The sequence below is a fragment of the Neophocaena asiaeorientalis genome, unplaced genomic scaffold, assembly GCF_003031525.2.
Source record: "Neophocaena asiaeorientalis asiaeorientalis breed wild unplaced genomic scaffold, Neophocaena_asiaeorientalis_V1.1 scaffold438, whole genome shotgun sequence".
NCBI classification, from domain to species: Eukaryota; Metazoa; Chordata; class Mammalia; order Artiodactyla; family Phocoenidae; genus Neophocaena; species Neophocaena asiaeorientalis.
This window is the reverse complement of record NW_020173491.1, coordinates 4626576-4642466: the sequence shown is the minus strand read 5'-3', so window position 1 is coordinate 4642466 and position 15891 is coordinate 4626576. Positions and strand designations below refer to the sequence as shown.

The window sequence follows — 15891 nt, the reverse complement described above, 5'->3', positions numbered from 1 at the left end:
TTAATCATTAAATTCCTTTATTATTTGCAGGGGAAGTTTTAAATGGTGAAGTCTATCTTCCTATATCGGAAAGTAGCAGAAGATCTTAGGCTCCAAAGAAGGGCCCTTATAAGTAAGCAATCCAACTGAAGCTTCATTTAGACCACTTTGTTTTCTTTTTGTAAATTAAGCAACTCAAAGCCTTTTGTGCTACACCAAATTTAACAGCAGACCAGAAACTTTTCTGTTTCTAGGATCCACCTAACTGCCCTTATGAAAATCTCTCCAAACAAGATTTACGTGATATAGCCACTTGTAAATGAGGTTACCAATAATGAGTTAATCGATGGATATATTTATTAATTCTAATTCGTCTTATTATGCACCCTACTCCATAAATGTAGCTTCTTATCAAAAACTCTTTGATAATACGTAGAAACATGGATTGGAATGACATTTACCAAAACCACTGAAAATAACTGCTCAGCTGAAGTTTCTGGACATTCCAAGGAAAAGCAAAAAATAGTATCGACTTTATTCCTTTGGTGCCACTATATAGTAGTGCCATATTCCACTATGCCAAATGCCCACCATGTAGTGGCATTCCCACACAATTATGGAAATGAAAAAATTATAATACAAGTACAGGTTTATGTGGTACCTCTTCAGCTACTGCGGTACCTTTTCAGTAAGCTCTCTTTTCAAATGCAACAATTACTCCCTGGTCTGAGGGTTTAAAATAGATACTTAAGTGCTTAAGTATTTCACATTCTTAGAGTATAGCTGATTATGATTAGAGCATACCTGAGTAAAATAATACTCACATAGCACTTTATAGTAAAGTAGGAAAGGTCAAGCATGATTATTATGCTCTCCTTTTTCAGGACAAGAAAGACTCATAAAGGTTAAGTTAACTGTCCAAGGTCACTAAGCTCATGAGTCAGAATTCAAACCCTGAAGTTCTGACTTTCCATGATTATTATCATTAACATTGTAAATGAGGATATGCCTTCATTAATTAAAAAAAAAAAAAAAAAACTTTAAGGAGAATATCCCTATACTTGGCCTAATCAACAAAGGTGATTTCTGTGACTAATACCTTTTGGTTAAATTAAATTTCGGATAATTTCAGGCATGAGGGGTAAAGTATCTGTACATAGTGTGTTGACAACTTGAGTAAGACCAAGGAATCCAAAGGAAACAAGATTTCTCAGGAAAGAAGATAGAGCCAGGGTATATCTACCCAATCGTGACTAGTTTTAGTTCTCAACCTTATACTTTACTTCTGCAGTATTCCTTTTGTTTCCACAATACTACTTTCTTCTGCTTTTTTCTTTATTAACTCCCAAATCTATATCTAGCCAACTCTCCTGGACATCTCCACTTGGATGCCCTGTAAATGCCACAAATATAACAGCTCCAATATTTTATTTTCTCCATATAAACTTCCTTCTCCTGAATTCTCTATCTTACTTAATGACACAATGACCCTCCTAGCTACTTGGGCCAGAAATCTATCTTCAAGTTATTTTTGACTCCTCCTTCCACAAATTTCTAACTGGTCATCAATTCCTGTTAATTCAAGTGGGTCTCCAGTGCCCTGGTTTGCCCATCGTCACAGCCTACAGAAGCCTCTTATCTGGTCTCTATAACTCTAGTCTTTCTCATTTCAATCTCATTCTCTACACTGCTGCTAGAGTTAAATTTCTAAACCAGAACACATTATGTCCATTTTCTGCTTGAAGGGATTTCAAAGCTTTTTAACTGCCTCAGGATCAAGTTCAAATTCCTCACAATGGAATTTTTTGAGCCCTTCACAATTTGGGTCCAACCTCCCTAACCTTCATATTCATCTCCATTCAATTTACACTGTGCATCCATACACGCCTACACCATAGTTCTTGAAATCTTCCTTGTAGGTTAGTAACATATAATTCATTTATGTGGCTTTCTCTTTTTGTAACACAATGAAATTCAAACTTCCTTCAAGACTCAGCTCAAATGTTATCTTCTCTGGAAAGGCTTTCTTGATTTGCTGTTCTCCCATTTTACGCAGAATTAATACTTTCTTCTTTACTTTTTTCAGCGACTAGAATCCTTTCATTTTAGTGTTCCCAACACTTAGTAAAGTACCTAACACAAGATTACATTAGTTTTCTGAATGAATGTGAGAAAAAAATTTTGTATTAAGATTGGTATCATTACTTTTGGTGTAGCACCTGGACTACCTGCTCTATACTACAGTGCTCTCCATAAAGATGAAGAAAGACTTCTGGGTTGGAAGTGGAGAGGGGATGAATGAAGAAAATGTAGAAAGGAAGTAAAGTGGAAAGGAGAAAACCTGTATGAATCAGTGCAGGTGGGACAGAATACTGCAATAAAAAACTCTTCAGATGAATGCAAGATATAGGTTTACCATGTCTCTATTGGGGGTTGGGGGGAAGAACATACAGGCAGTTAGTAAACTTTTAAAATGTTTTCCCCAAATAGGGGTGATACAATTATTAATATTTCTCTTCAAGACAAAAATTTCATTTTATCCTCCCCAAACTTGATTTAAATATTTAAAATTAAATTAGAAATACTTTCTCTCCTTGAAGTACTTTAAATTATTATAAGTTAATGTAAGATGATTTAACCTCCTACATTATATTACTTATATTTTGCTCTGACTTTGGCATATATGTTATTTTTTAAAAATATTTATTTATTTATTTATTTATTTTTGGCTGTGTTGGGTCTTTGTTGCTGTGCCTCGGCTTTCTCTAGTTGCGGTGGGCGGGGGTTACTCTTTGTTGTGGTGCACGGGCTTCTCATTGCTGTGGCTTCTCTTGTTGTGGGGCACAGGCTCTAGGCACATGGGCTTCAGTAGTTGTGGCACGTGGGCTCAGTAGTTGTGGTGCACGGGCTTAGTTCCTCCGCAGCATGTGGGATCTTCCCGGGACAGGGCTCGAACCCATGTCACTTGCACTGGCAGGCAGATTCTTAACCACTGCATGCCCAGGGAAGTCTGGCATATATGTTCTTTGATTTCTAAATTTGACTTCAAATGTTCTACTCTGATTAATACTTAGAACCATTTCTAGTTATTACTCCTACTCCATTTCATTAGTATCAGAAGAGTACATGTGAAATTTGATGTGAGAGATCAGAAATAAATGAAGGAAAAGAATATATTACCTACTTCATTTGAGTAATTCAGTTTATTTAAACATTAAGTAGATGCTCCTCAAATAATTAGTAGAGTAAGAGACAGTTAAATTTTTTTTACGAGAAAACATTACAGGTTTTTTTTTTTTTTTATAAAATATCACTCACTGTTACCTTTGCAAATGTTGACCCACGTCCTTCTGATTCAATTGTAATGGTTTTTGTACGACGTAGTAAAATCTGATCAATATCTTCTTCACAGAATTTAGAGCCTTCATCTTCTTCTTCCATAATGGCACCATAAGCACCTCTTCGAAGCAGATCTTCTATTTCCTTTTTGGAAAGCTGTTGAATCTAAAGAGACAAAATTTTGGTAATAGTTTTTTCAAGTTCATAAAATGAGAAAGTATCCCTAAAGAATGTTAAAGAACACAGAAGTCATGTTTAAATTGCATTTGGGGCTTGGGATGTACCTGAGAGAATTCTCTGAAAGAACATACTGAGGTTGTTGACTCTTTACTATCTTTAAACTATGATTTGCCATTTGCCTAAAGTAACTCCAGTTAAAACAAAACGTCTGGGGCAGGTAACCTCTCAAGGTTCTTTTTAGTACTAGGATTCGAGAGTTGTTACAAGCATAAGATATAAATAAGATTTTTGAGGGGAAAAAATGCCAAAAACATCATTTATAGCAAGAGAAAGCCAACGCTAATAGTTTGGCCCTAAAAAAACAATTTGAAAAACTGTTTATAGAAAAAATGCAGAAAAACACAAATTCTACTTTGCTGTGCCATGATACAAATGTCCTAAAAGGAAGAATTTCTATTTGAAAACACATTCTTAGAATTTACAAGCATTGACATTATATAGACAGAACAGTTTCCAAAAGTACTAACTAAATATAGCTCTATTCTGACATTCCTCCTTACATAGAAGTATCTATCTACTGCTTAGTATGGATCAAAATTAAATAATATGCTATCTGAGGTTTAAACTAAATGTAAACAAAAACAGGAAAACTCTAGGTGAAGAAGAAAATATACGTACACCACCAACATTACTTTCTCTTCCACTCATGCTCTGTAATACAGCCTTATCTAGACCCAGTTTCAGACTGGCTCGGTCAAACATCTCTCTTTCATATGAGTTACGAGTTACTAGTCGGTAGACTTTAACTGCTTTATTCTGACCGATTCTGTGGCAACGAGCTTGGGCCTATAAAAAATGAGAAGTTATAGATTAAATTAATTTATAAAATAGCACAAAAGGCATTATGCATTAAACTATCTTGATGGAATATAAAAGTATGTGCAAGAATTTTTAGACACTCTTGCTGTTGAATTGCATATAACCTTTCTCTGGAAATGAAGGTAGAACTTATTAAAATGAGACATGATTCCACAATCAGCAATAAATTAAACTTTAAACATATTTCAGAGACTATAAATCCATGAAGAAATACTATTTTTTAAAGAGGGTGTCATCAGCATAATTCTAGACAGGAACATAAACTCTGTGAACAGACTTTTTTTAGCCTCTGGCTTTAAACTTAAAATCTAACCCTAAATTTCTAATTTTTTTTCTACTACATGATCAACAATCTTTTCAATATATTTTAGTTAAGCTGGGTAATTCTGAGGGGAGTAAAAACCTAAGGTGAACAACTCTGGAGGCCTAAATTTTATTTAAACAAAGAAAGAACTAATTATCTAATATGCAGACATGTTGGAAGTAGAGACATCAGAGATTACATAAGAGCTTCACATTTTATCTTGGGTTCCTAAACTTAAAATTTGTCTGATAAATTTTGAACTAGATTATACACATGAGAGGTTAAAACATTATCTTTTATTAAGCCAGGTATATTCTCAAGAATATCAATTACAGTACTACTGAGACTATCATGAACAATAAAAGAAGAATTTCTCCAATACTTTGTTCTCTTCTCATATCCCTCCTACATACACATTTTCTGTAAACTTTGACTCACTCTAATCACTAATTAATATACCTATGTTCCAACGAAGTTCAAGTACAGTCTTAATTTATATGTGTACATTAATTTTCTACAGAATTTCATAAAAAGGCAATATGTCTCAATTCCATGCATACTATATTATGTAATGATTAAGAAGATGATATCAGGATAAGCAAGTACTTATTTTTAAGGAAGTGAAGTAAGTTATTCTTAAAGTGTAGGCCTTTCTCAAATTTACATGATATACTTTGAACAATACTGTACTTGAGTAGGTAAACCTTTTTTAGAAGTATGATATGTAACCTAAACAAGTATTTTTTATTTTATTGTCATTAAATTAAAATAAAAATAATTTCACCTATTTTATTTGGCATAGATATTTCTTAGGGAAACATACATGTTAGTTTGTCCGTATAAAAATAAAACAGGTGGATTATCAAAGATAGCTATGGGAATTAAAAAAAAAATTCTCTTAGCCAAGGAATCTGTTTACCTGAAGGTCGTTTTGAGGATTCCAATCAGAATCAAAAATTATACATGTATCAGCTGCAGTTAAGTTGATGCCCAACCCACCAGCTCGGGTACACAGAAGAAAGACAAATCGATCTGAATCAGGTTTACTAAATCGATCTATAGCAGCTTGTCGAAGATTCCCTCTGACTCTTCCATCAATTCGCTCATATAAATATCTATCAAATGAAATGCAATAAATTTAGATAGATGAGTATAATGAAAATGAAGGCATTCTATCAAATGTGACAGACACATATCTGTTTTCCTGCAACATTATGTTTTCTACAAAATTAAGAAGTGATATTACCCCAACTAGTTTCTATGGTTTTATTCTTCTCAGTGTTGGTGCTAAGTAGGAAACACAAAGTTACAAAATCTCTGCATTCCTGGATGTATAGGTAAAATACCTTTATAATTAATATACTTTATTGATCTCATTGTAACAAATGATTTTTTTTTTTGGCAAGAAGCAAAGACTTTCATAAAACTCGATATAAAAAGCTTCAAAACATTTCTCTCTACCTCAACCATGCTATTCTCTCAACTGATATACTTGCTTGTAAACTATAATTTATTAAGGGCAAACTATAATGCTAATCCTTTATAGTCATCACTGCCAAGCAATTGAATTTTAACTTCTTGTATCCTTCCTCATTTAACATCAATAAAAATAAAATACATAAAAATTTAGGAACTAGAAGAGGAATACACATGACACTTGCCACACCTCTTCTGGTTCAAGACACTTCTTTCCACCTATAATTTACTAGAGTCTCAGCAGCAGCTCCACTGTTATCTCTAGTACCTGTGACACGGGGGTGTGACTTCTAATAATGTTACTTTTGACATTACTTTTGACATTAAAGAAATTTGAGGTTTTCCATGAAATTCATCATAAGTCAAATTTATCTTTAGCTTACAAAGTTCTTCGTGTAAAGACAACAAGAAAATGCAAGAATGGCTATTTTAGGAATATTGCAATTTAATCTACTTACGTGGTATAAAACTGAGAATAATACACATTTTGGAATAAGACTAAATGAAAGGAACACTGACACTAAAAGTGGAACTAAAAACAAAATGAAAAATAAAAATGAACTACAAAATCTCTGATAATATAAAGTAGCATAGACAGATCTTCACTTATTAATAAGGATCAAAATATAGTAAACTACAATTACAGCTGAATCTTCAGATTCTCTCTTGTATTAACGTGCTGATTTCTAATTGGCCCACAAAGTGCTCTGATAAATATCCTATGATAAATATTCTATTTATCCAAGTACCGATTAGACATTATTTAAGACTATCTTACGGTCATGCACCAAAAAACCAAACCAAAACAAAAAACCTACCTTAAACACATCAGAAAAAATTAAAACATGAGCAAGTATTATATAGTGTACAATAAGTCAAAGTGCAGCAAGTTCAGGTTCTAATTTTAACAATGAAAAAGATCTGAAAAGGATCTTGAATCATTTTAATTTTGAAGACAGTTATAAATCCATTTAAAATGTTGCTACTACAAGGCTAAAAAATCAAATAAAATGTACACTGAAAAACCCATTTGTAGGTCAACAAATACCTGTCAATTTGCAAAATTTTCTTAATCAGTCTCCTTAGCCCTGTTTACTATTGCAACATATATAGGTTAGGAAAACACCTGACACATAATCTTAAACAATCTTTATGCAGAGATTTAAATGGATTCTTACCTAGATAAAGAGGAAGATGTGACTAAAGTTGGGTTACAGTACAGTGCTGCAATAAACTTAACAACATATACTTAGCATAATTCAGTGGTGAATTATATGCCTTACCTTTTATGTATAAGATAGTCCTCCAGGATATCAAGGCAGCGTACCATCTGAGAGAAGATGAGCACTTTATGACCTCCTGCTTTCATTTTAGGAAGCAATTTATCAATAAGGACCAATTTACCAGCAGACTGGATCATTGCTTGAAGATGAAAATCAGAAGCAGCTGGATTATATGTATCTCTAAATTCTCCAAGTATTTTCTCCTCAGCACCTGTCAAAGAAATAATATAAGACAGCATCAGTGCACAAATGCAGATGACTCCCAACTACTTTCTTTTTAAATAGTGCTCCTCTATGCTTCTGTAACATTAAAATTTTCTAATGGTAGGTACACTGCTTTTATTAGAATTATTTATGTTTGTGGCTAAATCCCCACCAACACCAGCCTGTAACTGAGGATATGGACAGTGTCTTAAGCATTTTTTATCTCCAAAGACACTGGGCATAATGTCTTATATAAATTTTATGTTTGCTAAATGTTTAATGAATGCTATTAGGAAAAGTATTAATGAAAATGTGGTTCTAACTTAGGTGAGTAAACACATATTTTTAAATAAACATCTAGTATTTAAACACCAATATAACAGTGATCATGACTGAAAGGTGATCATACTTAATCTGGATGGGCATCTTGCTTGCCATCAAAACAAACAAACAAGAAAAATTAGAGGGGAAGTCAAGTTACAAGTCTTTGACCATACTTCTTCCAGAGTCTAGATTAGCATTAGAGGCTCTCTGCTTTCCTTCAGCCTGTCTAGCCATAAGAGTACCAGGATTGCAAGTGAGTTGGTTACTAGTCTAAGAAATGGCTTGTCTTGGATAAAGTTAAGAGTATACTCCCAGGAATAAGTGAAAATACCCAAATGTTGTACAGAGAGACTATTAGTAGAGAAGCTGACAAGACCTTAAAAAGTAATGTTACTAGAACACAAAAATTGAGAGACAATAACTAGGGTATCCAGACTGAAAAGAAACCAGGAAGAAATATGTAAATTCGGAGGTTCAAAGACAGGCTTTGCTGTCTTTGTCCATAAGGAGGATTAAACTGGAGGAAGAATTACAGCCCACGTTAGACTGAACACAACTCCTGCTTTTGTAATCTGGTGATGCTAACATGGGACACTGTAATGAAGTAGCTCACACTGCCCGACTCCGGAACACTTGTAATCCCTCAGAACACCAGGGTGGAGAGTTATAGGATCACCGCCTCTCTTTATAACAGCCACTACAGCTGTAGTGGTGGTGTGTTATTTTTTCATGAGTATTTGTTGAAAGAAGAGAATTTGTTTGCAATCCTTTTAAGCTACCTTTGATAAGATATGGGTGATTACAGCACTTCCTGAGCTCCATCATGGTATTGACCAAGTTGGGTACATTAGTCTGCCCTGCTCCTTTGGATAAAAATGAGAAGTTCTTCTCCAGAATAGCCCGGTAGTATTTCTTCTGAATGTTAGTAAGTTCCACTTCAATGATGGTTTCTTCCTTAGGTGCCAACTTCTTTTCCACGTCTTCTTTCAATCGTCTCAACATCATTGGTTTCAAGATAGCCTGAAGTTTCTGCACCTGCATAAAAAATGATGAAAATACATGTAGCATACATATACATAAGTAAAATGAGAAGAGATTTGATGTGCTTCTTTACAAAGACCAATAGGATACCTGTTCCTCTGTTTTCAGATCTCCAAATTCTTGCATGAACGTTGATTCAGAAGGAAACCTTAAGGGTTCCAGAAAGTGAAGAAGACTGAATAGTTCTTCAACTGTATTTTGGAGAGGTGTGCCAGTCAAAAGCACCTTGTGCTCCTATATAAAACAAGAATAACATGTCAATAACATGTACTATAGTGTTCATGTCAAACACCACAGTACTAAAATTATACGAAAGCTGACATAGGTTATCAAATGTTTCAGTGTTTGAAAAGCAAATCTTTTTCTGACCATAATTTTCAAGAGTCAACCCAATACATCTCTATCCATACATCATCATTAATTTACTTTCTCAATCACTTTTTAAAAACTCTGTATCATTCTCATAATAGTTTACTTTGTCTGCTATTAATTCTTACCTATTGCTTTTGAAAGAAAAATTCTAAATAATTAAGAAGCATATTTTAGGTTTTTTTTTCAAGGAAACAGACATTTTAAAGAACAAAGAGGGCATTTTGGGGGTTACTCAACCATTCTTGTTATGGTAATTTGTACAGAGAACAGTGCTCATTCTTTATAATTTGGCAGATCATCACTTGACTTCTTACACAAGAACAAATTCTTAAATCATTAAAACTACAAACCAACAATGTGAAGGGCTGATTGGAATATACTTCTAAACTAGAACTGCATTACAAATTAAACATCATAGTAACAACAGGAAATAAAATATTTTTAATGATAATAGCACAAAGTATTTGAAATTTGATTTGACAATACCTCTAAATTCCTAACCTGAATATTTGTATATGTACCCGTATGTCTGCATAAGTATTTAATATTAGGAAACAGTCTAGACAGATATATACCAATCTGCAAATATTGGAGTAAGGAGGGGAAGAGAATGGGTGGGCGTGGATGAAGAGTAAGAAGGAGCACTTTAGTGTTTTACTGTATGTAGTTCTATATCTTTGAGTCATTTGTTCAAGTGCTCATGTACTAATTATGTGATGTTAATTAAATCAAAATATTAAAAAACACAAAATGATTTGATTTTAAAGCAAACACACTAATGACTTTCAAAAATCCCATTAATTATAATAAATATATGCTAAGTACGTAGAATTGTGTAGAAACTTTATCCCTCTATCATAAATGATCTGAATAATATAACTTTGGTGAAAGGGCTTTTTATTGAGGAATTTCTGCCTTAAAACTTGTAGTTTTATTTCTTTCAATAGGACACTCTACAGAGGTTTCTCTCTCTCTCTTTTTTAATTCCAGCAGTTAATTACTAAAGCTTTTTGGAGGAAAAAACTAAAAAATTTAAGTCTTAGAAAACAGATGAGATTCTTTCCCCCTTACTAATGAATTAAAGCAAAATAATCTTAATTATCACAGATAGAAATCAGAAATCTGTATTTTAAAATAAAAAAAGGAATGTTTTTGGCATTAGCTCTTTTTACTATGTAGCTAAGAAACAGAAGTCATAAAAATGACATTAAGTTACTTACCAGATTCATGAGTTTCAGACCTTCTAGAAGTTTACAGTTTTTATTTTTTAACCTATGTGCTTCATCAATAATCACACATCGCCATTCAATTGCATTAAGCTCTCCACAGCCTCCAAGAATCATTTCAAAAGTGGTGATGATGGCTTGGAATCTGTAAGCTCCTCGAATGATTCGCCCCTAGAAATTTATTACCAAATACAATAATTTGCTAGAATGTCTTGATCATAATTTTTAATTCCTGTCAAGCAGCATAAAAATCATTTAATGACATCTGCTATAAAATATTTTCCACTGAAACTTTTATGTATGCACAGACACTCCCTTAAAATGAGGAACTTTAGCATTAAAACTGTATTAGATTGCTGTCTTCAAGAATGTTGTTAAAAATTATACAATTAATAACTATATCCAAATAAGTATTCCTTGATAAAACATTTTATAATTTTTAAGAGTTGTAATAACAATGTTAAGTCAAAAAAGAAATGGTTATTATAAAATCTAGCCAATGAAATTTCAGTATTAATGCTTATTACTTATATCCATGACTCCACACATATAACTGCAGATAAGTAGTTAATATAAAAATTGGCCACTTATGTCATTCATTCAGCAAGTATTTATTGAGTGTCTCTGTTCTAGTTGTTGGAGATATAGTAGGAAACAAGACAGACAAAAATAATTATCCAAGTGGAACTTACATTCCGATGACTCAAATAAATATAGGACATAGCCACTAAGAAAAACAAAGAAAAAACCCACCAAAAATTGAAAAAAAAACTAAGAAAGTAACAGAAGTCATAGACTAAAATAAAACAGGGATGGGGAGTAGGAAGTATGGGGTTGGAGGTGACCATTCCCATTTTATTTAGAGTGACTAGGAGGCCATCATTAAGAAGTGACATTTGAGCAAAGTCCTGAAGATGAGGGAGGAAGCCATGTTAGTATCTAGAGATCTGCAAGAGAAAGAATTCTTGGTAGAAATAGAGAGTGTGAATGCTGTAATGTGGGAGTATCTTTGGCAGTATTCAAATAATAGCAAGAAACCCAGAGTGATTGAAATCCAGTGAGAATGGAGGGGATGAGGCTATATACGGCCTTAAAAGCTGTGGTAAGGACTCTGGCTCTTACGGTGAGCAAGAAGCTATAGGAGGGTTTTGAGACAAGAAGTATCATGATTTGACATATGTTTAAAAAGAATCCCTTGGCTGTTCTGGTAAAAATAGTCTGACAAAGGCCAAGGACAGGATCATAGAAACCAGTTAAGAGGCTGCTGTAGTAATCCAAGCAAGAGATCTTCAATGGAGGTCATGAGAAGTGCTCAGTTCTGGATTTAATTGGAAGGTAGAACCAACAGGATTTATTAATGGATAGGAGTGGAGTGAGATAAAGAGAGGATTCAACTGACTAAACTTTTTCGCTCAACTGGAAGCTGGTGTTGCCATTGACTACAATGAGGAAATACAGGATTTTGGTTTTGGACATGTTATGTTTGAGACTAGATATTGTCTATTAGATATTCAAGTGGAGTAATTGAGTAGGCATTTGCATATGACTCTGGAATTTAGGAAAGAGGTTAGAGTTGGTGATAATAGATTTAGGAGTCTCCAGCAGTACAGATAGTAATTAAGTTGTGTGACTGAATGAAATCTCTGATGGAATGAGTATGGATATAAAAAGTCTGAAGACTGAGCCCTGGGTCACCCCCAAGATTAGATATGGGAAGACAAGAAGAAATTGGTTAAAGAGGGCTTCAGAAGGAATAGGTGGTGACATAGGACAGTATAAAGTACTGGAATCCAAGTGAAGAGAATGTTTAAATGCGACTGAAAATTATAAACTATTAGGGATTAGAAGAAATGAATGGTTAAGAAGGATCATGTGATCTGATTTAGATTTTAATTCCTATCAACTTAATTACACTAATTTTAGAATAATTCACATTGATTGCTGTCCATTAAGATGAACAATAGCTCCAGTAGAATATTATTAAAATATTGATAGTTATAAAGTATAAGTCTATGGTATTTACACAGCTCTAAAAACCTGGGATACAATGCATTCAGTGAGAGTAATATTGCAGTGTTTAAGCACAACGGCTCTTGAGTCTAACTGATTTGGGTTTATTAATCCCAGTTTTGCTCTGTGATTTTAGGGGAAACTACATCACTTCTTTTTACCTTGGTTTCCTCATTTGTAAATAAGTATGATATTATCACCTATTTACAAGGTGATAAATTAATCTTTGATATTAATCTTTGATATTACAAAGATTAAGTGAAATACTACATGCAAACTGTTTAGCATAATGCCCGGCACATGGTAAACACTCAATAAATGCCTGTGGATATTAGTGTTACTATCTGTTACTTTTTCCAAGGCAATTGAGAAAATTACAACATCATTTTACTACTTATGTGATTTCAAGCTTATTTAATAACTTGGAAAAAGCAGAAGTTAAATGTTCATTTAATTTATATTAAAATATATTTGAAAGAATTAACTCTGAAAATTATTTCTATGTTTGAAGTATAGAGCTACTTAGCTCATTACAAGACATCTTTACCTCTTGAAATTTTAAACCCTTCACATAATATTCTTCTAGAATGCATAACATTTAGCATAAAAATATAATTTAATATATACTATTCAGTTTACAACACATCAAGAATCTTTCAGCTTCTGGCTCACATTTATACCCAACTCATACAACACATATATTAAAACTGTAACCTTGTTAAAAATCCTTAAACTTCCAATATTTTAATGTACCTTTAAAAAATGAGATTGAACTAAATGATTTTAATGATATCATAGAGCTCTAAAATTCTATAAATGTACAATTAAGAATAATAAAACATTATGGAAGGAAATGAAACTATAACTTAACTAAGATGTCATAGGCTCCAAAGGTGCAAGGGTAATTAATTTTCAGTACAACTGATTGTAGACATACTTAATTTCATAGAAATCTAATTATTTCAACCATAGAAGGGAAATGAGGTTAAAGGAAAATATCAATTAATTTTATTGGTATTCAGCCTCAAATAAGTAGAAAATCAGTTGTAATTGGGAGGCAAAAGTAGAAGGCTATGCCTTAACCTTACCTTACCTTAACCTGTATCATATCCCATGACCTGGCCATATGTTATAATGGTCCTTATAAAACAGAAGAATCAGTGAAAGAAAATAAAATATTAAGGTGCTATATTGAGGCAGAGTGCCATAACCTTTTCCAATGAAAAAATACAATTTTGTGTGAGTTGTTTTAATTAATTTTGTTTCTTATTTCTTAATAAAAGTTTTACCTAAGAAGAGTCAAACTACCACTCAAAACTGCAACTCGGAACTTCATGTTTTCTAGTCTTAACCTTCTGCTAGGGAATTCTTTCTTATAATGTCATCTCAATTTTATGATCTGTGTATTTAGCAGAAAAATAGGTATTCCTTCCTAAAGAGTAATTGGCCAAAGTAAAATGGAAAATGTGCCCCTAGGATATAGGGAAGAAGAAAACCATCAAAGCAATAGAGTAATGAAATAACCAATCCAAAGGGTAGAAAAATACAGACGTATGCTTGTACCAATATACAAAACAAACCAAATTTTTAAAAACCGTCTAAAATCAAAATTCATTGAACACACAAGAGAACCTATGGTTTCACCTCAAAGGGCATTCAAACCCATGGTGGTCACTGAAGATGTAAATTTTAAAATGGAGGAAAAAAACTGGAGGATGATCAAAGAGACACATTATTTTTAAAATAAAGTTAATGTGTAGTTGAAAACAATTAGTAAAACAATTATTCTAGTTGAAAAATTAAGTATACAATCAAATTTGTACATTTGTATAAATCAGCATACTTCCTTCCAGTGAACTAGAGCGTGAACTTGGCTACTTCTGTCATTTTTCTCTTCAGCTACTAAAATTTATTGTAAAATAAATATGATGAATAAAGAGATCAGATTAAGATTTAAGTAGGCAATTAAAATCTATCATAAATTTGAAAGTAATTAATATGTAATGCTTATCTTTTGCAAACCTGACCTTTCAAACAACAAAAAAACATCACCAATAACACACCTGTGAGTCCCTGAAGTACATCTCATATTGCTGTATCATTTGTCTGCTAATCAGGCTCCCATGATAAACCACAACATTAATATCAGTCCACGTACGAAATTCTCTCTCCCAGTTTGCAATAGTAGAAAGTGGAGCAATAATCAGGAAAGGTCCTCTTATACCAGTCAGAAGGATTTCGTAGAGGAATGTAATTGATTGAATGGTTTTGCCAAGACCCATTTCATCTGCTAAAATGCAGTTTCGTCTGAAATAAACAAATATATTACCCATGTAGATTTTGGGGTTTTCTGTATACTACAATGTTTTAAAAGATAAATATTAAAAAAAATAACCAGTGATCAAGTTAAAATACTTGCATTTATAACGTTGAAGTGCAGATTTGGCTAAAGATTATAATTTTATTATAATATTGCAAAGGGACAACTATAGGTTTTTGTAGCTCCAAAATAAAGATACCACCTGTTAGATACCTGGGTTTTTAAAAGAACGAAATGGCAAGAGCAAGGCAAACTAAATATGTTATTTATTCAGGAAACATTTATTAAATGCTTTCTGTATCTCACGGATAGTATGAGAAGATGGGATACAAAAGAAATAGAACATGTTCTCTGCCTTCCAGGGGCTTGTATCTATTAGAAAAGCAGACATATGAATAAATAAATAAACAGTCATGCAATGTGCTATCACAGAAGCACAAATAAAGAACTGGTTTTCGACTCTGGCTATACATTGGAACAGCCTAAGAAACAGATACCCATGGCCTTCTCCTTTACATTTCAATTCAATGTGCATGGAGTAGGATAAAAGCAACTGTAATTTTTAAAATAAGCTGCACAGATGATTATGATATATGGCCAGTTAAGAATTATCAGTGTTTATTATGGAACCTCAGAGGAGTAAGCATCTAACCCTGGCTAGAAGAGATGAGAGAAGATAAGACTGCCTTCAAAGAGAAGGACAGTAATGAGTAGGATTTTGCCAGAGGGCAGAGCAAAGGAGCATAAGTGTAAAGAACATGATCAACTGGGAGGCCACAAGTTATTTAATATGGTTTTGAGGGAACAGTAAAGGGAAGGGATCTTACTAAGATAAACAGGGGTCACAAATAAAGGTTAGAAATCATTCTACAATATTATGAATGAGAGAGTCACTGAACATTTTTAAAGAAACCTGATGAGATTAGGTTTGTACTTGAAATTTACTCTGGTGCC

The 15891-nt window shown here is 33.1% G+C and overlaps 1 protein-coding gene across 8 annotated transcripts in view; it reads right to left on the bottom strand.

The window, feature by feature from the left end:
- Positions 1 to 15891, bottom strand: part of CHD9 (chromodomain helicase DNA binding protein 9) — a 244148-nt gene that overhangs the window by 64501 nt on the left and 163756 nt on the right. For all 8 annotated transcript variants that reach the window (XM_024747342.1, XM_024747341.1, XM_024747344.1 and 5 more), the window contains 8 exons: positions 14681 to 14924; positions 10602 to 10778; positions 9100 to 9243; positions 8748 to 9003; positions 7441 to 7651; positions 5601 to 5796; positions 4177 to 4344; positions 3304 to 3483 (listed from right to left, as the gene is read on the bottom strand). In XM_024747342.1, the coding sequence (XP_024603110.1) occupies positions 3304 to 3483; positions 4177 to 4344; positions 5601 to 5796; positions 7441 to 7651; positions 8748 to 9003; positions 9100 to 9243; positions 10602 to 10778; positions 14681 to 14924 (1576 nt within the window). The remainder of the gene's footprint in view (positions 1 to 3303; positions 3484 to 4176; positions 4345 to 5600; positions 5797 to 7440; positions 7652 to 8747; positions 9004 to 9099; positions 9244 to 10601; positions 10779 to 14680; positions 14925 to 15891) is intronic.